The sequence below is a fragment of the Bison bison genome, unplaced genomic scaffold, assembly GCF_000754665.1.
Source record: "Bison bison bison isolate TAMUID 2011002044 unplaced genomic scaffold, Bison_UMD1.0 scf7180017864174, whole genome shotgun sequence".
Classification (NCBI taxonomy): domain Eukaryota; kingdom Metazoa; phylum Chordata; class Mammalia; order Artiodactyla; family Bovidae; genus Bison; species Bison bison.
In genome coordinates, this window is record NW_011494746.1 from 1,648,374 (window position 1) to 1,675,449 (window position 27,076).

The following is a 27,076-nucleotide window of genomic DNA, read 5'->3' on the forward strand; positions in this document are numbered from 1 at the left end:
CTTCTATGCAGAGTACATTATGAGAAATGCTGGGCCGGAAGAAGCACAAGCTGGAATCAAGATCGCCGGGAGAAATATCAAGAACTTCAGATATGCAGATGATACCACCCTTATGGCAGAAAGTGAAGAGGAACTAAAAAGCTTCTTGATGAAAGTGAAAGTGGAGAGTGAAAAATTTGGCTTAAAGCTCAACATTCAGAAAACGAAGATCATGGCATCCGGTCCCATCACTTCATGGGAAATAGATGGGGAAACAGTGGAAACAATGTCAGACTTAATTTTTTGGGGCTCCAAAATCACTGCAGATGGTGACTGCAGCCATGAAATTAAAAGATGCTTACTCCTTGGAAGGAAAGTTACGACCAACCTAGATAGCATATTCAAAAGCAGAGACATTACTTTGCCAACAAAGGTCTGTCTAGTCAAGGCTATGGTTTTTCCAGTGGTCATGTATGGATGTGAGAGTTAGACTGTGAAGAATGCTGAGCGCTGAAGAATTGATGCTTTTGAACTGGTGTGGAGAAGACTCTTGTGAGTCCCTTGGACTGCAAGGAGATCCAACCAGTCCATTCTGAAGGAGATCAGCTCTGGGATTTCTTTGGAAGGAATGATGCTAAAGCTGAAACTCCAGTACTTTGGCCACCTCATGTGAAGAGTTGGCTCGTTGGAAAAACTCTGATGCTGGGAGGGATTGGGGGCAGGAGAAGAAGGGGATGACAGAGGATGAGATGGCTGGATGGCATCACCAACTTGATGGACGTGCGTTTGAGTGAACTCCGGGAGTTGGTGATGGACAGGGAGGCCTGGCGTGCTGCGATTCATGGGGTCCCAAAGAGTCGGACAAGACTGAGCGACTGAACTGAACTGAACTGATTGTATTCTTCAGCTCTATTTGGTTCCCCTTTATATTTTCTAATTCTTTGTTAACATTCTTACTATGTTCTTCCATCTCTCTCTTACATTCATTGAGTATCTTTATGATTATTACCTGAAACTCTTTACCAGGCAGATTGTGTATCTTTTCTTTGTTTAATTCTTCTCCTGAGGTTGTCTTGTTCCTTTGTTTGGACCATAGTCCTCTGTTTCTATTTGCCTAGTTCTCTGTGTTTATTTCTAAGTATTAAGTAGATTGGCTATGTTTCTTGAATTTGGGAGGAGTGGCATTATGTAAGTGTTATCTTATGCAACCCAGCAGCACACCCCTCTGGACAGCAGTGCTCTATACTCTAAGCATGCCCTGTATATGGCCTGTTTGGGCCCTTCTATTGTGGCAAGGCTGACCACTGGGCGTGCTGGTAGGTAGGCCTGGCCCCTGGCCCAGTCAGCTGCTATGACCTTCCTGGGGCAGGGTCCCAGAGCTTATGCTACACTACTGATGGCAGGGCCAGGTTCAAGGGTGGCTAGCTATGGAGACAGGGAAGCTGGGGGTTGGCGCCAGTCTGCCAGTGGCTGGGTAAGCCTCCAGCACTAGTAGGGTAGAGGGAGGGCTCCACAATGATGCCTGTCAGCATCAGTGTCCTAGTGGTAGAAAAAACTCCTACATTCAGCTGTCACCAGCATCTGTATCTTCAGGGGGACTACTAGTTGTCTCCTGCTACTCCAAGAGGTTCTCCAAGATCTGCAGGTGGGTTCCTTTCAAATTACTGACTCTGTGCATCTGAGATTTTACACATGCCCTATAAGAGCAGAGTCTGTTTCCTACAGTCCTCTAGTTCTCCTGCACACAAGTCCTTTGAAGGATGACCTTCAAAGCCAGATTTTTAAGGGGCCCATCTTCCCTGTGCAGGACACCCCAGATGGGGAGCCCAATATAGGTTTTGGATGCTTCACTCCTCGGGGAGAATTCTGCAAATGTAATTATCCTCCTGTTTGTGGGCTGCCTATCGAGGGAGGTGGGTCTTGACTATATTATGTCTCTGCCTCTCCTACCCATCTCACTGTGGTTCATTTTTCGTATCTTCAGTTGTAGAAAATCTTTTATGCTCGTCTTCAGGCCATTATCATAGATACTTGCAATTGGTGTGCCCACTGGAGGAGGGGAGCTCAAGGATGGGAGGAGGTAAGCTCAAGGTCTTTCTACTCCACTCTCTAGACAACACTTCCCAAGAAAGCCTTTCAAGAAGTGTTTCTTCAAGATTAAGTCCTTCATTATAATCGAGATCTCACTTTCTCCTTCCTTTTCAGGGACTGTGCCTATTCATCTTGCTTCTCTAGATTCTTCTATCTCTAACCATTGGATCCTTTTCATAAAGATGCTGTTTAAACTTTTTTAGCCCCACATAAAAAACAATCAATCAATAGCCAAAAAACAGCGAGGTAGAAGACAGGTAGGAGAAATATCAATAACCTCAGATATACAGATGACACCACTCTTATGGCAAAAAGTGAGGAAGAACTAAAGAGCCTCTTGATGAAAGTGAAAGAGGAGAGTGGAAATGTTGGCTTAAAGCTCAACATTCAGAAAACTAAGATCATGGCATCTGCTCCCATCACTTCATGGCAAATAGATGGAGAAACAGTGGAAACAGTGTCAGACTTAATTTTTTGGGGCTCCAAAATCACTGCAGATGGTAACTGCAGTCACGAAATGAAAAGATGCTCACTGCTTGGAAGGAAAGTTATGACCAACCTAGATAGCATAATAAAAAGCAGAGACATTGTCAACAAAGTTCCGTCTAGTCAAGGGTACAGTTTTTCCAGTGGTCATGTATCGATGTGAGAGTTGGACTATAAAGAAAGCTGAGCACCAAAGAATTGATGCTTTTGGACTGTGGTACTGGAGAAGAATACCTAACTCCAATACCTGGTATTGGAGAAGAGTCCCTTGGACTGCAAGGAGATCCAACCAGTCCATCCTAAAAGAAATCAGCCCTGAATATTCACTGGAAGAACTGAGGTTGAAGCTGAAACACCAATCCTTTGGCCACCTGATGTGAAGAAATGACTCGTTTGAAAAGACCCTGATGCTGGGAAAGATTGAAAGTGGGAGGAGAAGGGGATGACAGAGGATGAGATGGTTGGATGGCATCACCGACTCAATGGACATGAGTTTGAGTGAACTCCAGGAGTTGGTAATGGACAGGGAGGCCTGGCGTGCTGCAGTCCATGCTGTTGCAAAGTGTCGGACATGACTGAGCAACTGAACTGAACTGAGAAGACAGACAAATCCACCATCAACTCATTTTCTTTTATCTACTGTTCTATCTTACTCTCCTCTTTCACAACTAAATTTCATAAATAAATTTATCTTTCAAACCACTCCAATCTGGCTTCACCTCTAGTATTTTTAAATTATCCTTTTAAAGTAGTCAAACACACCTAATTCCAAAGATTTCTTTAATGTAACTTCTAGGCAGTATTCTTTCTGAAACTTTCCTTCTGTCTCTTAATGCTCTTTATTATTCCTTTGCCATTTCTCTTAGGATACTAGATTTTTTAATTTAAGGGAGAAATCTCAGGAAGCTGTCCTAGGCCTTCCTCCCACTTGGAAATCTGTGCAATATAAAAATTACCATATATAAAACTGAACTCACCTTTCTTCCCAAATTTGATCTTACTCTAGTATTTCAATCTCAACAAGTGGCACTTTTATATCTATTCAGCTGTTCAAGTAAAAATTTGGGAGTAATCCTTTTATCAGGCTCCACCCTCAAGTCTACATTTGGTCACCAGTCTCTCATATAATTCTTGAATTACTTCATTTTTTTCCATCCTTGCCCTACCACCCTACTATAAAATATCAGTATCTCTATCCTGGATAACTTCAAAAGTCTCTTATGAGGACCTGAGGAATGAAACCATCAATCTAAAGTCAGAGATCTTAAAAAAACAAAAACAAAAACAAAAACGCATATCTGATTATATCACTCCCTTACCCTTTAATGGCTTCTATTGCCCTTAGATTAAAGCTCTCATTTACTTTTACTTGAAATATCTAGTTTATAATCTCATCTCCCACCAAATTTCTTCCTTTTTCTCTGCTCTAACAGACTAACTTTTCTTTAGTTCCTAAAGCATACCATGTCTCTTATCAAGGCTTTCAAACATGCTATTATTCCTTCTGTTCAGAACACTTCTGATCAGTCTCTTAATTACTATCTCTGTATTTAATCCTTCAGGTTTTCAGCTTACACACTGCTTCCTCAATGAGTCCTTTCCTGTCTCAAAAATATGCCTGCATATCACCCTGTATTTCCATTCCATAACAGTTATTACACTTATCAACTGTTTGCTGGTAATTTCTAAATTTCCATGGAAACCATTCTGTAAGCTCTTTGAAGACAGGGATTATGTCAATGTCATCCACTGTTGTTTCTTCAATTGCCTGGAGCAAGGTTTTGCATTTCAAGGACTAAACAGCATGGTGATATCATTACAGTTCCAAAGTAAGAGTAGATTTAGAAAACCTGGCAAAATATCGTGGGGAATGAAAGTGGAGTTTGGTTGTTTTCATAACCAGTAAAACATTAATTGAGGAATCAAGTAATATGCTATATTTAAGCAAAACAATTTTGATTTTTAAGAGATTAAATTCATTAATTATTACAAGTCTGCGAATGATGGTTTAAATTTTAAAATATCTTTATGACTGGGTTATTTAATATTTTCAATTGTTCATTTAACATTCAATAAAATATTTACAGGGTACCTTACTACATGACAAGATTATGTTATATACTAGAAAATGACTAGTTGGTAAGGACTGTTTAATGACTATTTCTATTTATATAAAAAGTACATATATAAAAGTGACGGTATATTAACTAAGAGTAGGTTCTAAAGTTGGTTTGCCTGAATCCAAATCCTGGTTCCACTACTTGCTAGGCATATGATCTTGGGGAAATGAAATTACTTGTATTCTTTCTTCTTTTCTTATTTGTAAAATGGTAATAGTAATAGTACTTATTGCAAAGGACTGTTCTGAGTATTAGATGAGTTAACATGGAAATTATTTAGCCTAATACTTGGTGCATAAAGACTACCCAATGACTGTTAGTAGTTATCACGATACTTAATAATTTAAAACTTAAGTTCATGAAGTAGAAGATTTCCTTCAGTAAGTAACAACATATAAAGCTTAGTTCTATAGTCTTACCAGAATTGAAGATAGAGGTATAAAGGGAAATAAAAGCATAAGAAAGAATGAAGAGACAGAAATAAAACAGAATATAAAAGGAGAAAAAGATACTGGTAAATAAATACATTTGTATTATATATAGAGAGGCATAAACCTGACAATGGGCAGGAAGTCCCTCATTCCTGATTTAGAACTTGTGTTGTTAAATATAATATATTCAAATAATTCTACAATATTTTCAGAGAAGAAAGCATAGTTATGAATATGTAATTATATAAGAAATAATAATTTTTAATACTTATTGGAAAACATCTTCTATGGGAACTTCAGCTTAATTTAAAAAAATTATTTGTATCCTGTTAATGATCTGTATTGGAGAAGGAAATGGCAACCCACTCCAGTATTCTTGCCTGAAAAGTCCCATGGACAGAGGAACCTGGTGGGCTACAGTTCATGGGGTTGCAAAAGTCAGAAATGACTGAGCGACTAAACTACCACCAATCATCTGTAAACAGAGAAACTAAAAAAATGACCACATGGCTTTCTAAGGAGTCTCTTTAGTGAAAAATAATATGGTACAAGTGCTCTGGCTAAATTTTCATTCTCTTAGTCCAAAGCAATACTCCTAGAACCTGTATTTACATGGAAATAGATGTCCTTTTTCTTTAGAGAAGATCAAACTCTCACTACAGAAGCTGAGGTCTAAAGAGAAGAGAAAACACTTGTGGATTTCTGGGAAGATAAAGGCACAGATCTGATTCTAATTGTACCTACCGCTTAATAACCTTAAGCAAACCAACTAAGTAAATAAAATGATATCGTGCAAGGAAGAATCATAATCTTAGTTCCTTCCCAGAACTAGGATTAAGAGAAGTTATCAATTGGTAATTATATGCAGGACAAGTAAAGTCTTCATTGCTAATTGATCTGTCACTAAATCTATTTTAACTAACTTAAAAGAGTGAATTAAAAAACAAACTCTAAGGCCACATTAAACATTTATTTTCAATTATTAGATTGCAAACATTCTTTACCTCAAAGTCATCATCGTCTCCTTCGGTGTAATGTGTGTGGTTGTCTGGATTATTCACTTTGTCCAACAGTTCAACTGCCAGGGCCCTAGAGAGACCTGGCTGCCCTACAAATGTATGCTAAATAAAAACAAAACAAAACTTCATGAGTATGCATTTATATCTATGGCTTATAGAAACTGTTATTTGTTCTTTTCCATTTAGTAACTATCAGAGATAAGCATATGGAAGCCTACCAGTGCTAATAGAGAATGTATTATAAAAATATTAATCAGAATCCATAATTAAATATTATAATGCTAAAGAATTATTGTGAGGTAAGTTTATAATATGAATAATTTCTCTATGTAAAGTTAACTAATCTATATTAGGCTGCCAAATTACAACCTTGGCTATAACAATGACATTTATTACACATGTCATTATGCACATGCAAATAAATATTGTGGTACAGTCCATATCACAATAAGAAAAAAACATGTATAGTCTATGCTTACATATATTTAATTCAATAAAATTGTTAGTATAGAAAGACATAATTTTTATAACATTTAAACAAAGTTTTCTTAGATTGTTATAATCAACTTTTCCTAATATAAAAGTATTTTATAAACACATACACAGGAGCATTCTATAAATTTACATAAGAAACCAAAACAGAGAAAATCAATTAGTTTTAGATGAAAGCAAAATTTTAAAGACTTTTCTCCAAGGCTGCTGCTACTGCTGCTGTGTCACTTCAGTCGTGTCTGACTCTGTGTGACCCCATAGACGGCAGCCCACCAGGCTCCCCCGTCTCTGGGATTCTCCAGGCAAGAACACTGGAGTGGGTTGCCATTTCCTTCTCCAATGCAGGAAAGTGAAAAGTGAAAGTGAAGTCGCTCAGTCGTGTCCGATCCTCAGTGACCCCATGGACTGCAGCCCAACAGGCTCCTCTGTCCATGGGTTTCTCCAGGCAAGAGTACTGGAGTGGGGTGCCATTGCCTTCTCCATTCTCCAAGGCAGGGGTGGGCAAACTACAGACCATGAGCAAAATCTGGTGCACCGCCTCCTTCTGTGAATAAAATTTTATTGGGTATTAAAGCCATACCCTTCTTGGCTGCTTGGCTACGGCTGCTTTTGTGCTACCGTGGCAAAACTGAGGTGACACAACAGACTATATGTCTCACAAAGCTTATAATACACACGTTTATATTAAAAGACGTTTATATTAAAAACCTAAATGCTGTTGTTCTAGTGATATGCCTAACTAATGCATGACTATAGAAAATACTCCTATAAATTCAATGACTTACAGTCAGAAGTCTTTCAGCGGTTGGTCTTTTTTTGGGGTTTTTGGTTAGTGCTATTTTGACAAAATTATGGAATGTTGATGACCTTCAAATAAAAAGAGACATGTACAAATATATTTCACTAATATTAGTTCTTTTGTGTTACTAAATAAAATTAACTTACAAGCAGTTAGAAAGACTAAAACATATGATTTTTTTCTTAGGCCTCTTAGCTCTATGTAAATAAAAAAACTAAACCCAAAACAGAGTATTTCCTTGGAAAATATATCAGGTTCAGCTGTTAAGTAAAATACAATTAGTGAACAGAATACTAATATATATAACCTCTAAAATGTACACTAAAAGCTAGAAATGGGTAGGTGTGTCATCTATAAGGTTAATAACCTTGTGTTATAACCACTTAGGAATCAAAATGACCTTTTCTCACTGCTTAATTTATATGATATATAAATGTTTTGCTACACGCAAATTGTTAGGTGGCATCAAGGTAGGGTGGGTAATTAAACAGACTGTTTATACCTTTAAAAAGTCACTGAATTTCTTAGGAACAAGGGAAAAGAAGAGGGAGTGATCTTAGTAACCCAGAGTTTTCCTGCCACCTATACTGATGAAATGGGGAAAAGAAGATATATAGGAATCTGGGAATTCCCTGCCAGTACACTACAGTGGCTAGGACTTGGCACTTTCATTGCCATGGGCCTTGGTTTGGTCCCTGGTGGGGGAACTAAGATCCTGCAAGTTGTGTGGCATGGACAAAAAATGAACTAATAAAAAATTAATTACTTAATTAAAGGAACTGCATTTTGATTATGAATTACTGACAAAGAGAGGTATTGTACCATTGCCAAGATTTCACAGGAGCAAAGACTGGGCAAGAACCAAAAAGAATAACCTTAGTCATTACCAATGACAGTAATGACAAAGCAGTTCTCTTTAGGGAAATCAAATCCCTACATAACATTGGTAGTTTGTGGTCCTCATATCATGGAGTGAGAAAGTACCTAAGACTGGCAAAGGTACTTCAATGGTAATAACTGTTTTGGAATCTCACTATGAATGTAGCTATTTTAGCTAACAGTCATTCATCCTTGAATGAATATTCAGTCATTCCTGCCATAAAGTCCTCCAGTTCTAGTTGCTTAGGAACTTAGGCTTACAAGGAACAAGAGAAAACAAAACAAAACAGTGTCAATACAAAGGAATACAGCTAGCAGCAGGATATAAACTCCTTAACTTCTACAGTGTGATTTGCCTTTCATTCCTGGTACTATCCCCAGAATGGCCTGGCTCCTAAATAATACTATGCACAGGCAGGCCAATGAAGCATTAAAAAAGTAGTTTAGAACTTGTTTTGGGGACAGGCCTTTTAGAATCTGAAATAAAATATGGATTGTCCCTCCAGAAGAAAATGAATACACATAAATAATTCCAGGGGCTCATATATCTCCCGAGATTTCCCAAGAGATCCATGTATAATAGATAAAGAATCACTAAATTTAAGAATTTGGAAACTTTAATTTGTACAATAAGTTTCTCTTATTAAATGTATGGGAAGACATTACCAGAAAAATAATTTTCAGTGTTTATCATCTAATTGAAGACATCCTTATGGACTATAAGAATTGGCAAGTTGTTTTACTTTGTATGAGAAAACATTAGGATGCAAATGAGTAATAACCGTTTTAATGTTAGGGAAAATAGGTAGAGAAAAGCCAATGATGATTGATTTTAAGTGTCACTGTATCTGGGAAACTGTGTCCTATTACTTCTCATGAAAGTCAACATGAAATTACTGGAAGTAAAGGAATACAGGCAAAATGAATCTCCAAAATCTTACTGTACTCATTTGAAATCATTTCCCCATTACATCTCCTATTCAAGCTGCCAAAGCAGTACATTATAATGGAATACTGACCAGGAAATAAACCTAGATCCTTGTTATAGCTTTGCCAAGTAAATTAGATATGTAACTTTAGGGAAACTGTTTAATGCTCTGAGCTTCAGCTTTAGCATCTTTAAAATAAGGGAATTAAACCTCTGTCTCTTTCAGCCATAAAATTCTATAAATCTACATATCTATAACTCACCATTTTGTTTTGTCTTTTAGTTTTGGAGGTTGAAAATTACTTTTTGACATTAAGAAGAGGGCCCTGGAATAAAAATTTCAGTTAAAGAGCAATACAAAACACTTTTATTATTACATACAATAATCAGAATCAATTCTGCAATGAATTTATGCAAGATTATTACATATGTAGGTACTCAAGATTTAACTGATATGGAATATGGAAATTAATGTTTTATATTTTGGATACCTTACGGAAAATTTCTCCTGGCTCTAGAGAAGATATTTAAATTTCCAATAAGCTCTTATTCACAAGGCAAAGCAACTAAACATTTGAGAAGGTTTTTTTCTGTCATACTGTTACATATATAACTAGTATTATATCTTAAGCATAAGTCTATATAATTGTGTATCATTGTGTTAACACACGGAGATGATATACTACTCTAACATTAGGTTGTATGTTTAGCCTCTACAATTATTTTGGGAGAATAGGCAAATCATATCCACTTCTTTATCTGTTTCCCCTTTTGAATGAAACAGAAATCAACCTACAAGAGGACCTTCCTTCTCCACGAATTAACCTTTGACCAATCTTTTTAATGGACTGTGGGGGTAGAAGACTGAAGGATTTTAAAAGGAAGTTTTATTTCAGTATTTCCTACAAAACTCCAATGTTTTCAAGCAAACTTCTTAGTCTTTTTTATTAAATACCAAAGATCTTTTCTTTTTAAAAATCAAATGATTCATATATAAAAGAAAATTGAAGAGAAAAAAGTCTATATTCCTCTCACCCTAAGACATTATTTTAAATCTTCTGCTTTTCTTTTCAGTCTTTATCTAAATATTAACCAATTACTAAATTATTATAATAGGTAACATTATGTTCTGCTTTTTTTCCTGATAATCAATTTTCCATGCTGCTTTGGTTTATATATATGTATTAGCTGCCCTTATGACTGCACATTGAGATTTCCCCCCTGCAAGCCTGAAGCAGATTCTTAGACTTTTCCTGAATTATTTCCTAAGTATAATTTTCACAAGTATAGAATCAATGCAACATTTGTACTGTTCATAACAAATAACATCCAAATTATTTTCCTAAAGGTCTGTACTTATCAGCATTCCAGCTAAAAGCAGGTATCTTTTAACTTATATATCTTTTTTTTGGTGTTGTTGTTATTAGTTTTTTAATTGGAGGCTAATTACTTTACAATAATGTGGTGGTTTTTGCCATACAGTCACATGAATCAGCCATGGGTGTACATGTGTTCCCCACCCTGAACTAACTTATTTATGTTTAGGTACTTGTGAGGTTAAATAGTTTTCCATGTTTCTCTAGTATCTGATACTTGCTCATAAACAATTTATCTTTTGCTCTTAGAGTCTTTGAATGAGTTACCTATGTAATAAATATCAATAATTAATATTATATGTTGGGAGAATACTTTCCCCTATTCTGCTGATTTTCTTTTTAACCTTTACTATTTACATTAAAAATTTAAATTTTGGCCCAATTTATCTTCTCCTTCAAAATATTAAAAACCCCTTCACAGTCTCTCAAATATTTTTTCTAAGATAATATACTCTAAAATATAAATGATTTAGTAAGCATCTACCTCTTCATCATTCCTAGACAAAGTATAAAGAAACAAAATCAAATGAGAACAGAAATTAAAACCTCATCTGCATTCTATCATTTGTTTATAGTTCTACTTAGGACAAAAAAAGAAATGTTTTTAATCAATGGAAGAGTAAAAAAAAGACTTAAAACTTTTAAAATGATAACTGCTATATCCTAGTATGTTTATTAAAGGAAATCTGTTTTAAAGAAAAGTTTCAGACAGACTCTATGCTGTGTTAGAAAGAGCAACAGGTTTTAGACGAGATTATTCCTAAGTCTCTCAGAATACTTTTATTATTTCAATATACTTTGAAATGAGCTTGGAATACCCAAGTTGTTCGTACTTCACTCTCCCTGAAGACCTTACTACTAACTGCATAATTGTAAATACTGAGAACACCTCATGGGATGAAGATCAAACATAGGTGGTTGAAGTTCTCCAAGTTCAATTGCTGTTATTCCTACTGCCCAGATATCACAGAGTTGGTTGTAGCCACCATTCTTTTCCACTGCTGCAACTTCAGGGGCCATCCTAGAAGGAATCAATAAATATAACATTTTTGTTTTTAAAAAATTATATGAAATTTGTTCTTTTGTTATATTCACTAGACTTCTTGGAGGGAAAGAGGCTTAGAGGCATTTACTAGAAAAGAAGAAACTTTACTATTAACAGAAAAAAACTTAATAAAGACCACATATACACACATACACATGCTTCTAAAACTTTGGTTCTCAAAATCTTGTGAATACTGTTTTATAGCATGGGAAAACAAAAAGACCACCTAAATCTCTGTGAAGGTCAGAGAAAGTTCCTCAAAGGAGGTGAGACTCACAGAATAAATTAGCAGGGAGTTGAGGGGGGTTGAGGAACCTGGACAATTTTGTTAGAGGAAACAAGTACGAATGCAGGGAAACAGGCCAGCACGGAACACAGAGAGGAGACAGGATGGTGCTACTCAATGTATGATCTATAGGTAGATACAGGGCCATAGGCAGTTTGCTATCCGCCTCCGATAAGTACAGAAACTGAAACTAAGTATTCTTATCCAGATAAATGGTCATTTTTTTTAGCAATTTATTTTAAATTTATTTTATAAAAGTATCAGTCTGTGGTGGACAAAATATGAAAAAAAAAATAAAGTCATTCATCAGTTTGAGAGGGTCTAGAAAGTATTTGGAAAATAAACCTCAGAGACAGAGGCTAGATAATGAATGGTCTACTGATTACATGAGAAAGATTCGACTTTACTGTGAAAATGGAAAATTTAATTATGATATAAAACTCATGGCAACATGAAGGATGGTGTGAGAGGAAGTGAAATCAGAATCAGGCAGATGAATTAGAAGACTATCTGAAAAATACGAGGGGAAAAAAAAAGGACTTTTCAAAGGCAGTGGCAGGGAGGATAGAATCAAGGGGCTGACTGAAGAGACTGAGTATAAAATACCTGTGGATACTGAAGTAGTGCTATCACCAGACAACTGTTGAAAATATACAGGACTGAGGGTCAACTGAGTAGCTGAGTTGGAGTTATCTGTTTGGGAGTTGCTGTGTGTACTTAATCGCTCAGTCATGTACAACTCTTTGTGACCTCATGGACAGTAGCCTGCCAGGCTCCTCCATCCATGGGGTTTCTCCAGGCAAGAAGACTGGAGTGGGCTGCCATGACCACCTCCAGGGAATCTTCACAACCCAAGGACTGAACCCAGGTCTCCTGCATTGCAGGCAGATTCTTTACCATCTGAGCCACCAGTCAGTGGTATATGAAAATGGCATCTAAAGTTATAAAGCATAGATGATATTACTCAGGAGTTTTGAGTGTTTATTATTTTTAAATTAATTTATATTTATACTGAATATTCACAAGGTAGAGATCACTTTTATGTGCACTTAGGTACAGAAACATATGACACAGTGTCTCTCAACCTAAGTGTGTATAAGGATATAATGAAAGCAGTGTTTTAGAAAGATTATTTTGTCAGTAATTGGAAGGATGTAGTAGAAGCAGGAGGGCTGGTAAAAACTAATGGTAGGATAGGATGCATGATAAATTTTAACAACACGCAAATGAAATCCTAGATTAAAACAGATGCAATATCAAAAAAAAGGGTAATAAAATGACACAAGATTATAACACAATTTTCTTTTGAAAATCTCCCACCTATGAGATCTCCAAACACAGCATCTCAGGGACAGGAAGAATTATTGGCACTTTAACACAGGAAATGCTGGACAAGGAAAATGAGTATCAAAGTTCTGTAATCCATCAGATCTATGATAGTGTCAAGGAACCTGAATGTCTCCAGGCTTCAGTCAAGTACAAATTGTATTACTAAGCATCAATGTTGTTCACTAATCTTAAAGAGATGAAATGGACAAAACTCAATCATAATAATATCTTACCAATAAGGAGTGCCAATGAAAGATTTTCTCTTTGCAATAGTAGCTGTTATTTTTGCAGCTACACCAAAGTCAGCTGGTGGGGTAAAAACAGAACAGAAAATTTTAGTTTTCAATAAAATCACGAACATTTCTAAATTTCATCCTCAGAGACATCATTTTAATAATTCAGATAGCAATACTTACAGAAATGTATATAAATTGAATATAAATATAAATTGAATACCTAAATCCCTTCCTGTTTAGTTCAAAACATAATCATTGTAAGAAAATAACTTATTGGCACTTTATTAGAATGAAAACATACTTTATTAAGAACAAAGTTATTAAAAAACTTTTCATCACAAGTAACTTAAATTGGGAAAAAAACAAACCTCTGGATTCCTTTTATTCTAACACAACTAGGTTAGTATTTCAGTTTTTCTGGAAAATAATTTTTAGGAATTTGAAATAACATACCTAATTTTACATCACCATGATCTGTCAATAAAATATTTGCACCCTAAAGCAAAAATACAAATGCTATTAAATTAGTATCATAAAATTCCTTTCAATAAAATTATCAATTTAAAGAGTTTATTTATTATTATTATGTTTTATTGAAGTAGTCGATTTACAATGTTGTACCAATCTCTGCTATACAGCAAAGTGACTGAATAATACACATACAGACATTTTAAAAAATATTCTTTTCCATTATGGTTTATCAACAATTCACTGTACTATATAGTAGGACCTATTGTTTATCCACCGTATATGTAAGAGTTTACACCTGTGAATCCCAAACTTCCAGTCCTTCCTCCCCCCAAACCACAAATCTGTTCCCTGTGACTGTGAGTCTTAAACATACTGAGTTTAAATTAAGTTAAACAGACTTACTTTGATATCTCTATGCATTTTGCCTTTAGTATGCAAATAGGCAAGACCCTGAAGTTTAAAAAAAAAAAGTATATATTAGCAAAACTGCAAACTTCACACCTAAATTTCTACTTAAATTTTTATTGAATAAGAAAAACCAGAATGTCCTTTTTTTGAGGGGAAAAAACCTAGATGTGTTTCTTTTTACTAATCAATGTTTACTCAATTTTAAGATTTTTGAATTCATTTTCTGATAAAAACAAGAAATAGTTTACTGTAACATCATCACCACAATCAAGATAATGAACATATTCATCACTCCCAAAAGTTCCTCTCATATATAAACACTGATACACTGTCGCTATAGATAATTTTAAAAGTTTCTAGAGTTTTATATAAATGGAATCATACAGAATATTCTTTTATCTTCTTTAATTCACAATATTAATTTGACATTCCTTGTTAGTGTGTTATCAATATTTCATTTTTTTATTACTGACCATTCCACCATACAGTTATTACAGAATTTATTTATTCACCTGTTGATAGATATTTGGGTTATGAGTTGTTTCCAGATTTTGGTTATTATATAGAAACCCACTCTAAAGATTTATGTCAAGTATTTGTATGATTCTTCCCTCTTGGGTAAATAACTTAGATATGACTGGGTCATATGGTGGTACAAGTTTAAATTTCTAGGCAACTGCCAAATGGTTTTCCAAAGCAGCTGTACAATTTTGCATTGAAACTAGCTGTGTATGAGAGTTCCAATTAACTCACATACTCACCAACTTTATGAGGGTCAGTCTTTTTAATTTTAGCCATTCTAACTGGTGTGTAGTGGTATCTCATTGTGGTTTTAATGCATATTTTTCTAATAACTAATGATATCGAGCATATTTCTCATATCCTTATTTGCCATCTATACAGCTTTCGGTGAAACATCTGTTCAAATCTTTTGTCCATTTGTTTAATTTGTGCTTTTCCTATTATTTATTTAGTTTTGAGTTCTTTATATACTCTAGAGACAAGCCCTTTATCAGATTTATACTTTGCAAATACCTTTTTTGTCTTTTTATTCTCTTAATAGTACGTCTTGAAAAGCAGAAGTTTTAAATTTTAACAAAGTCAAATTTGTCAAATTTTTCTTTTATGGATCATGATTTTTATGTCTGAAAGGCTTTTATTAACTCAAGATTGCAAAATTTTCTTCTATGTTTTCTTCTATAAGTTCTAGTTTGAGATTTTATATTTAGACCTAAGTGATTAGGGTTAATTTTTATATATGTCACAAAATGTGGTTCAAAGTTCATGTGTTTGACTTGGGTTTGATCCCTGGGTTGGAAAGATCCCCTGGAGGAGGGCATGGCAACCACTCCAGTATTCTTGCCTGCAGAATCCCCAAGGTCAGACAGAAGAGCCTGGTAGGCTACAGTCTGTAGGGGCACAAAGAGGCAGACATGACTGAGTGACTAAGCACAGTTCAATTATTCCATAACCATTTACTGGAAAACCTATCCCTTCTCTTTTGAATTGTCTCTTCACCTTTGTCGGGGAAGGCAATGGCACCCCACTCCAGTACTCTTGCCTGGAAAATCCCATGGACGGAGGAGCCTGGTAGGCTGCAGTCCATGGGGTCGCGAAGAGTTGGACATGACTGAGCGACTTCACTTTCACTTCACACTTTCATGCACTGGAAAAGGAAATGGCAACCCACTCCAGTGTTCTTGCCTGGAGAGTCCCAGGGACGGGGGAGCCTGGTGGGCTGCCGTCTATGGGGTCGCACAGAGTCGGACATGACTGAAGTGCCTTAGCAGCAGCAGCAGCTTCACCTTTGTCAAAAAATAGCCATATATGTGTAGAATTATTTCTAGTTTTTCTAGATTTCTATAATCTTTTGGCATAATCTACTCTTATGCCAGTGCTTACTACTATGTTTCATTTAGTGTAGTTTTATAGGTCTTGAAATTGCTACTGTTGGTCCTCAAATTTTTTTGTTCTTTTCCACAGTTGTTTTGACTATTCCAGGTCCTTTGTGTTTCTGTAGGAATTTTAGAATCAGCTCATCAATTTCTAGAGGGAAAAAAAAAAGCCTCCTTTGATTTTGATTGCAATTGCATTGAATCTACAGTCAGTTTGGGAAGAAATGGTATCTTAATTGCATTGAAATGTTCTGACCCATGAATACAAGAATACTACAGAAGGTAAAGTTCTCAGTTTATGTAGGTCTTCTTTAACTTCTCTAAGTCATTTTATAGTTTTTAGTATACAGGTGTTTATGCCTCTTTGTTACATATATTCCAAAGAACGTCATATTTTAGTTATTATAAATTGTATTGTTGCTAATCTATGGAAACCCAACTGATTCTGTATATTAATCTTGAACCCTGCAACCTCCCTATTCACACTCATTAGTTCCACTAGCTACTTTGTAGACTCTATTCCATTTTCTACAAAGATGTAGTTATGCAGTCTGTGAATACAGACAGCTTGAATTCTTACTTTCTAGTCCAGGTGCCTTTTATTTCACTGCTTTTGCTTTTTGTCCTGTGCAAACGTCTAGAATCTGTTAAAAAGAAGTGGTGAGAGCAGACATCTTTGCCTTGTTTGACTGACATTGGTGGGAAAGCACCTAGTCTTTACCATTAAGTATGATTTAGTTGTAGGTTTTTCACAGGTGCTCTTTATCAGGCTGAGTTAGTTTCTTTCTATTTGAAGTATGCTAAGAATTTTTATCAGAAATGAGCACTGGATTTAGTTAATGCTTTTTCTGTGTCTATTTAGATGATCCCATGGTTTTGCTTCTTTTTGTTTGCTAATGTAATCACTTACTTGAAATGATTTTGAATGTTACATCAACACTGCCTTCTATGATAAACCCTACTTGTATATGATGTATTATCTTTTTATATATTGTTGGATTACCTAAACCATGCCTTTTTATCCAGTCACCTGTCAACAGACACTAGATGAGGAATTTTGTCAGCATAACACAGTTTTAAAATTCAAACTAGTATCTTGGAAATCATCCCTTCCACAGCCTCATTTTATACTTAGGGAACTAAAACCACAGACGAGATAATGGTCATATACCAGGGCCAGAACGGAAATGCAAATTTCTGTTTTGCTTTCTACTTCCATTTAGTACTCTGTCCATTACTTAAAGAAGCAAGGAACTTTGGAAATTAAAATATTAACAACAGTAATCTGTCAACAATTCTCTGCTCTGAGTGCATGATTAGTGTTTTATGTGAATACAAAAAAGCAGATTTTTAATGTGACTGTTATAGAAATATATGTAAATTATTTATATATATAAATTTACTTTTATATATCTAACAATAAAATTTTAAAGCATGTGGAAACCAACTCTTTCAGAAATGACTAGAGCTTTCCCTTAATTTAGGTTAAATTCCCAATTTCTAAAATATGGAAGGATAACATATAGAATATCAATTTCTCTCCTAAACAAACTACACAATCCAGGAAATGTAGAGACAGAAGCATCAATTAATAAGTATCAGTTGTGAACTGAAAAAATAAATAACACAACCACTACTACTTCATCCTGCTTCCTAACTTAGATGCCTTAAAGCATTTGAACAAAATTAGCTGCTAATTTTTTCAATGAGTAATCTTTCAAGGAACTAAAAAAATAAACTGGAAGAAAAACTGTATACTCTGTATACCTACTGAAGACTCATAACCTATTTTAACATACTAAAAGCTCTCACAGGATCTGAAATAAAGAAGGAAAGAAATCTCTACTTAATACAATGTTTACTGAGCTTATAAAAAGGGATTCTGATATTAATAATATCTATTAATATCACATAGATCAAACGTTTCCAGATAACATTCTGGGTTACTGCCATGAAACTTTACTCTCATTTTGGGAGAAATGGTAAAAGACCTCATGTCTTATGCAAAAAGATTCCTTTTGTGGCCATAAAACTCGAAGGGAAAGCTTGGACTTGTTATAATTGAGAGGTCTGATGATTCATTCATGAAAACCAATTCATACCTATGACTTTCCTTAGCTTTGCAGCAATTGAGGGACAAGCACTACAAAGCAGAACACCAAACAACACCCCTGTGTATACTACTATTCGCTTAAATGAATTTCCAGGACTCATTCACAAAAGAAATAACGAGGCTTACAGAATTACAGTATGAGAGGTTAACAGAAAAATTTGGTTTACTCTTTCTCTTTTGGGCAGATCACCATTTTACTGTTTTCAACTGTGAAACTAGAACTGCATTTCTATCTACATAAGCAAATATAGTACCTGTAAAGTTTCTCTGCATACATAGGCTATTTGCAGTTCTGATAACGGTCCAGTAACTAGAAATTAAAAAAGAGATCACATCATTATACATTTGAACACAACAGACTAAAAACACTTTAACAATGACAAGCAATTATAAAACTTCTCTCTCTCTCTCTCTATATATATATATATCACTGGGTGGCTTATCATGAGCATATATTATTCTTAGAATCAGGAAACAAAAAAAAGTAAAGTAGAAAAATTTTCAATGCAATTTAAAAATGGAAGATTTGCTTCATAACGACTTTGGTCAGTGAAACTAATTAGCCCCTGTTATGAGCAAAGCACAGTACCAGATATCACAAGATGTTCTATACAAAGCAATGGACATGATCTCAATCCTGAACAACTAAAGATAAATAAATAAATAAAGCCCCCAAATGAGAAAAACATATATAATTACAGTTATATACACATGTTAAGGGCTTCCCTGGTGGCTCAGACAGTAAAGAATGTGCCTGCAATGCAGGAGACCTGGGTTCGATCCCTGGGGTGGGAAGATCCTCTGATGAAGGGAATGGCAACCCACTCTAGTATTCTTGCCTAGAGAATTCCACGGATACAGAAGGAGCCTGGCGGGTTACAGTTCATGGGGTTGCAAAGAGTCAGACATGACTGAACAACTAACACTTTCACACTTTCATACATGTTATAGGACCATAAAGAGAAATCGATTGTTGAAAAGGCATACTTTTTTAAAAAAAGTCACGATGTTATTCCCTTAGCATTATTCTTTACTATATCCATCAAAACAAGGACCTTGATCCAATACCTTACCTAAGAATCCAAAAAGTAATCAGGTCACTTGTGACAACCAGATCTTTCCCTAATGAAATATAAAATCCTTCTGCAAGTACCTAACTAGATGCTTTGGAAATAATGCCTTCCAATACCATGAGAAAATATTTGAAGTCGGGGGTGGCATTTGCTGATAGTGAGGTCAAAATCAGATACTTTTATGCAATCTTTATTTAAAATATTTTACAACATATTTTAATCACTGGTAATCTATACCTACTTTTAGGAACATAAAATTTTGACTCTTAGTAACTTGATGAAATAGTAGTAAAAGAAGGGAAACAATTTCATTAAAAGTTATTATAGGTATAGTTGTTCTTGATTACTATGCTATCTAATATATTATTTACAGGGATGAATACTTTTTAGATTCAATTTAATTCAATAAATAGCAGGTTTAATAATGGAAAGCAGCAATTTCACAAAGAAATAAAATTAATGTCTCAAAACCATTATTTCAGCTTAAAAGGGGAAGTAGTAAAAAAAAAAAAGGTCTGCTGCATAGTTTTATTAATCCATAATCCTGAGTTCTCATTCTGTGAAAATGTAGATAAAAATTATAAATATTAGATAAAAAGTCTTCACATAAAAGATCATAATTCTTCATAAAATCACAGAAAAGAATTTTAAACTGAGTGACACAGAGCCGTTTCCTACCAATAATTTTTAAAAAATCAACAACAGGGGTAAAATAAAAGAGAACAGTCATTATAGTATAATAATGTAAAGGAAAATCCAATTCAATTCGGAAAGTTGACTAAATTAACATAATGAAATGGCAACCCACTCCAGTATTCTTGTCTGGGAAATTCCATGGGCAGAAGAGCCTGGAGGGCTATAGTCCACAGGGTCACAAGACAGTCAGACAAGACTTGCAACTAAACAACAAATAAAATATTCCAAATTCTTAAAATTATATATTTTAATACAAAATATTATAGCAATAATTAAGTTGTTTTCCCAGTCAGCACGTTATCATTAAGAGGTAAACAGATAATTTGCTTTATGTGAGAGTCACCTTTTGCATTTCAATTTTAATTTACAAGGAAGTTTAGGCCGTTTTGTTTGTAGATAAAATACTTCCCTATATACTACTTAAGATTTCCTAGAGACTACATCTGAAAAGTAAAATCTAGATTCTTCAAGTACTCTTGGATTTCTTCATCAGGCTCCAGCAGTTTAACTGAATACCAAAAAAATATAAAATTTAGATTTCTTTTATGCAATACTCCAGAGTATTGCATAAAAGAATGTAAAACTCCAGAATGTAAAACAGTAAATCTACATGTTAGTATCTCTTGTTGACTAGAAACATAAAATAAAAATCATTAAAGTAAAAGTTTTAAAACGTAGAGAGAAATTAACAGTACCATGGTAAATATCTTGAAGTGATCCGCCACCACAATATTCCATACAAATCCACAGTTTTTCCCGACTAATATGAAAGAGAAAGAAAATTATATTAGCTAGTAATTCTCAACCACTGACATACTTTGAAGATTGTCACTCTTCAGCATAGCAAGGTTTAGGATAGATTACAACAGGAAATTGTCCTGACATTTTTCTTCAGGATACAGAAAAGCATATTAATTTTAGCTCTGTTCCCACCTTAAATAGTTTAGAATGTGATCAGTATTACAAGCTAAAACACTTACTTGTAACCGTTCATAGTATTTCATTAAGGCTGCCAGATAAGGTAAAAATGCATAAATGAACCTGTCATTATTAATATAACAGAGAAGCCAATAAGAAGATCTGAGAAATTTTAGAACTTTAGACAAGCAATTTTAAAAATTTAAATACAAAACAGCATTTACATAAAAGGGAGGGGATATGGGGCAAAGAAGTATGAAACACAGAGAGATTAGACGTTTTGTGTTTTTCACCTGAGATAGCTCCCAAAGTAGGCAACAATGTTGCAGTGTTTACATTCTTTAACCATAAATATCTCTTGCTGAATCAAAGAAAAATCATCTCCTGAAAAACAAAATGATAATAACTTGGTCAACATGTTACATTTTGTGTTTCTATGTATAGGAAGAAGGAAGGAAACCTTCACAACAAGTATCAAAAATGAGGAATTAGATATTCTTAATACTTTAATGAGAACGTACATTTGCAGTTTCTTTCTACAAAGTCAGAAGCCATAAAAATGCATGAAGTCCTAAAACTCATAATTTCACTTCAATATTTACTTTCTTGAGATATGCACAGACAATATTCTCTACAGTACTATTTATTGATGAAAGAATGGTCAAACGACTTATGGTAAAATCATAGATATTACAACACAGTTATAACATGTTTAGCTATGAAAACATGCTCACGACACATTAAGTGAAAAAGATATTATGTAAGTACATATGCAAAAAAAAAGTCTCAAGAAATATACATAAGTAAAATTTTAAGTAATTTGGTTCTCTTCTTTTTTTATTTATATTTTCCAATTTGTCTACCAAAAATCTATTTGGGTTAATTAGAAAAAGCTATATTAAAATAAAATATTTATTATATATGGGAATTTTATGGTCATTATGGGCTGCTTAGAATGACACTGTCACTATCAAACTTCATTTTGCACAGAAATAGTGTTTTATTTCAGTAAAAGGAGTATGCTGCTGTTAAGTTGCTTCAGTCATGTCCGACTCTGCGACCCCATAGACGGCTGCCCACCAGGCTTCCCCATCCCTGGGATTCTCCAGGCAAGAACACTGGAGTGGGTTGCCATTTCCTTCTCCAATGCATGAAAGGGAAAAGTGAAAGTGAAGTCGCTCAGTCGTGTCAGACTGTAGCGACCCCATGGACTGCAGCCCACCAGGCTCCTCCACTGTGGGATTCTCCAGCCAAGAGTACTGGAGTGGGTTGCCATTGCCTTCTCCGGAGTTCATAAATGAGTACATTTATATTATGTAAATGTAATATAATGTACAAGATCTCAAGGTCTGGATTAACACACCTGGATTTAAGTCTGGACTCAGCCATTCACTGGCAATGTAACCTTGGGCAACCTAACTCTTCTGAATCACACCTGAATCCATTACCTACTATTTAAATTCATTCCTTATCTACTATTTTGGCTTCCTTATCTTCCACTTCCCTAAATATTCCCTGCTGCAGTTGCTGGCCATTTTTGTAACAGATTCTTATGTCCCGAAGTTTCTGTTACTGCAAGTCTCTCAGGTGTGAAAGTTGTGAGGAAGAGGAGAGTGCATTTAGTACAATATCTGACACAGAATAAATGCAATAGCAGTATTATATGTTGGAGACAAGAAAGATACAAACAAACATGTTCCTCATTAAGATATCACCTTAAGATATTTTTATTAGATAGTGTTTGGAAATATTCTTTGGCAAAACAACATCAGGTTTAAAACCTGAGCCTTCCTGCATTGTAGGTGTATTCTTCTACCACTGTGCCTCCATGAAAGCCCTAGCTCTAACTTAGTTGTCTTAGAATAACATACAAGGATCAAGAAGGAAAAACTTAGAAATGAGGTCTTAGATAAATAAATAAAATTCACACGAATCAGAGATATTTCCCCTTTATACAGCAACTTTCAACTGAAAGCCAAAACAAAATAATATTTTTGCCATGTCATAAAATACTTTTCAAAAAAAATCAAACATTACTGATGTGGTTTATATACACATTTAAGTATGAAACACCAAATTTATTTATAATCATGAAAACACTCTTTTCAACAGTCCCTTCATGTAAACATTAATTGATATTTCAGTTAACAATTTTAAAGAACTAGATAAATCAAAAAGGACACAGTCTTGAAACAATCAAAATCTAAGCGAAAATCTTTACAGAAAATTTAGCTTTTACTTGTAAAAGTGAGAAAACACGTACCACATGAATGGTTACATATACCCTAAACATAAGAGTCTGCAAAGAGAAGGGGATCAGTGAAGATAATCCAAAATAGACAATAATCTCACATTCCCCATTATCAACAGAGGCAGCAAGAGGGAGCAATTCTTGAAGAGTATCGTAAAAACCTGCCCATGTGGAGGCTTTGCCTGTCCACTTACGGATACAAAGAATTGTCTCTCCTTCCTCCTCCCTCTGAGCCCTCTCATTAGAGTAGTTCTCACCCATCTGCCTGAAACTTTTCCATTATATACTAAATTTTATTATTTATACAGGGTAATTTCAACAAGCAGGCTAGATTCCAGTCCATCCTTCATTTTATCAAGAAGCCCTGAATTACAAAGGAAAGAAAAATAAAGAATCACTCTTTGTTACTATATGCTTTGGATATCTACCTACTCACTTCTATGTGTTTCTTTTCAAATTATTTATTTTTAATTGGAGGATAATTGCTTTACAATATTGTTTTGGTTTCTGCCATATATCAACATGAATCAGCCATAGGTATAGGTATGTCCCCTTCCTCTTCAACTTTCTTCCCACCTCCCTCCCCATCCCAACTCTCTATGTGTTTCTGATGGTTTTTGGCTGTGTAATCTGGCTTCTGGGATCTTAGTTTCCTGACCAGGGATAGAATCAGTGTGCTCTGCAATGAAGGCACAGAGTTTTAATCACTGGACCACCAGGGAATTCCCTACCCACTAACTTTTCTTTTTAATTGAAGTATAGTTGACATCTACCCACTTCTAAGTGATCACCAAAGTCTCATCCATTGGATCACTGAAAAAGCAAGAAAAGTAATGACCAACCTAGATAGCATATTGAAAAGCAGAGATATTACTTTGCCAACAAAGGTCCGTCTAGTCAAGGCTATGGTTTTTCCAGTGGTCATGTATGGATGTGAGAGTCGGACTATGAAGAAAGCTGAGCGCCGAAGAATTGATGCTTTTAGCTATGGTGTTGGAGAAGACTCTTGAGAGTCCCCTGGACTGCAAGAAGATCCAACCAGTCCATTCTAAAGGAGATCAGCCCTGGGTGTTCTTTGGAAGGAATGCTGCTAAAGCTGAAACTCTAGTACTTTGGCAAAGAGTTGACTCATTGGAAAAGACTCTGATGCTGGGAGGGATTGGGGGCAGGAGGAAAAGGGGATGACAGAGGATGAGATGGCTGGATGGAATCACTGACTTGATGGACGTCAGTCTGAGTGAACTCCAGGAGTTGGTGATGGACAGGGAGGCCTGGGTGCTGCGATTCATGGGGTCGCAAAGAGTCGGACATGACTGAGCGACTGAACTGAACTGATACCTACCCACTTTTAAGTGATCACCAAATTCTCATCCGTTGGATCATTGAAAAAGCAAGAGAATGCAAGAAAAACATCTACTTCTGCTTTATTGACTATGCCAAAGCCTTTGACTGTGTAGATCACAATAAACTGGAAAATTCTTAAAGAGATGGGAATACCAGACTACTTGACCTGCCTCCTGAGAAATCTGTATGCAGGTCAGGAAGCAACAGTCAGAACTGGACATAGAACAACACAGACTGGTTCCAAATCAGGAAAGGAGTATGTCAAGGCTATATATTGTCACCCTGAACATTTAACTTCTATGCAGAATACATCATGAGAAATGCTGGGCTGGATGAAGCATAGCTGGAATCAAGATGGCTGGGAGGAATATCAATAATCTCAGATATGCAGATGACACCACCCTTATGCCTGAAAGCGAAGAACTAAAGAGCCTCTTCATGAAAGTCAAAGAGGAGAGTTTAAAAAGTTGGCTTAAAACTCAACATTCAGAAAACTAAGATCATGGCATCCAGTCCCATCACTTCATGGCAAATAGATGGGGAAACAATGGAAACAGTGAGAGACTTTATTTTTGTGGGCTCCAAAATCACTGCAGTGGTGACTGCAGCCATGAAACTAAAAGACGCTTACTCGTTGGAAGAAAAGCTATGACCAACCTAGACAGCATACTAAAAAGCAGAGACATTATTTTGCCAACAGAGGTCCATCTAGTCAAAGCTATGGTTTTTCCAGTAGTCAACGTATGGAAGTGAGAGTAGGAACGATAAAGAATGCTGAGTGCCGAAGAATTGATGCTTTTGAACTGTGGTGTTGGAGAAGACTCTTGAGAGTCCCTTGGACTGCAAGGAGATCCAACCAGTGCATCCTAAAGGACATCAGTCCTGAATATTCATTGGAAGGACTGATGCTGAAGGTGAAACTCCAATACTTTGGCCACCTGATGTGAGGAACTGACTCACTGGAAAAAACCCTGATGCTGGGAAAGATTGAAAGCGGGAGGAGAAAGGGACAACAGAGGATGAGATGGTTGGATGGCATAACCAACACAATGGACATGAATTTGAGTAGGCTCCAGGAGTTGGTGATGCACAGGGAATCCTGGCGTGCTGCAGTCCAGGGTGTTGCAGAGTTGGACACAACTGAGCGACTGAACTGAACAAGTATCTTCATTCCAATTTTATCCTGTGTTAAGAAACTGGAATCTAAGTGAGACAGAATACTCTAGCATTCCATGTGGTTTTTACCTATTAAATGGCAGAAAATGTCTACTTACCCTTTATTAGTTTTCTGCATGTATTATTTAAAACTAATAAAATTTTGGTGTGACCTCAAAATCAACATCTTCTACTAATTCAGATTTGAACTTTTTAAATAGTGAAGATAGGGTTCCAATATCTAAATTTACAGATTATTTCTAAAAATAAAAAATATTAAGGTTTTTAAAATAGAAGTAAATACTGAAAAGCAGGAACATACCACTTAATCGGAATAGTTGACACTTCTCCTATTTGGCCAAACCTCCTACTTCGGGATTTCTTTCAAGAACATTAACAAGGCAAACTAATGGTTGTTTAAATCTTTATAAAATTTCTGACTTTTAAAAAATTTACTGTACATTTTCCATTTATATTTCCAGGAAACAAGATGAGATATCATAAAGCAAAACTAAAAAAAGTTTTAAACATCTATTTAAAGATATTTAAAGATTCCAATTCCAGTGCGTTCTCCAGTGCCAAGAGAACGCACTGGTCATAGCAAACACCCTCTTCCAACAACACAAGAGAAGACTCTACACATGGACATCACCAGAATGTCAACACCGAAATCAGACTGATTATATTCTTTGCAGCCAAAGATGGAGAAGCTCTATACAGTCAGAAAAACAAGATGGGGCGCTGATCGTGGCTCAGATCATGAACTCCTTATTGCCAAATTCAGACATAAATTTATAAGAAAGTAGGGAAAACCACTAGACCATTCAGGTATGACCTAAATCAAATCCCTTATAATTATACAGTGGAAGTGAGAAATAGATTTAAGGGACTAGATCTGATAGAGTGCCTGATGAACTATGGTCGGAGGTTTGTGACATTGTACAGGAGACAGGGATCAAGACCATCCCCATGGAAAAGAAATGCATAACAGCAAAATAGCTGTCTGGGGAGGCCTTACAAATAGCTGTGAAAAGAAGAGAAGCAAAAAGCAAAGGAGAAAAGGAAAGATATAAGCATCTGAATGCAGAGTTCCAAAGAATAGCAAGGAGAGATAAGAAAGCCTTCCTTAGTCATCAATGCAAAGAAATAGAAGAAAACAACAGAATGGGAAAGACTAGAGATCTCTTCAAGAAAACTAGAGATAACAAGGGAACATTTCACGCAAAGATGGGCTCGATAAAGGACAGAAATGGTAT

General features: G+C 35.5%; 1 protein-coding gene across 2 annotated transcripts in view; it reads right to left on the reverse strand.

The window, feature by feature from the left end:
• MAP4K5 (mitogen-activated protein kinase kinase kinase kinase 5) overlaps positions 1 to 27,076 on the reverse strand; it is a 126,672-nt gene that overhangs the window by 51,878 nt on the left and 47,718 nt on the right. For both annotated transcript variants that reach the window (XM_010842254.1, XM_010842253.1), the window contains exons 3-12: positions 21,364 to 21,454; positions 20,848 to 20,912; positions 18,638 to 18,693; positions 14,370 to 14,417; positions 13,950 to 13,992; positions 13,494 to 13,566; positions 11,490 to 11,621; positions 9,488 to 9,550; positions 7,404 to 7,485; positions 6,112 to 6,228 (exon numbers count right to left, since the gene is read on the reverse strand). In XM_010842254.1, the coding sequence (XP_010840556.1) occupies positions 6,112 to 6,228; positions 7,404 to 7,485; positions 9,488 to 9,550; positions 11,490 to 11,621; positions 13,494 to 13,566; positions 13,950 to 13,992; positions 14,370 to 14,417; positions 18,638 to 18,693; positions 20,848 to 20,912; positions 21,364 to 21,454 (770 nt within the window). The remainder of the gene's footprint in view (positions 1 to 6,111; positions 6,229 to 7,403; positions 7,486 to 9,487; positions 9,551 to 11,489; positions 11,622 to 13,493; positions 13,567 to 13,949; positions 13,993 to 14,369; positions 14,418 to 18,637; positions 18,694 to 20,847; positions 20,913 to 21,363; positions 21,455 to 27,076) is intronic.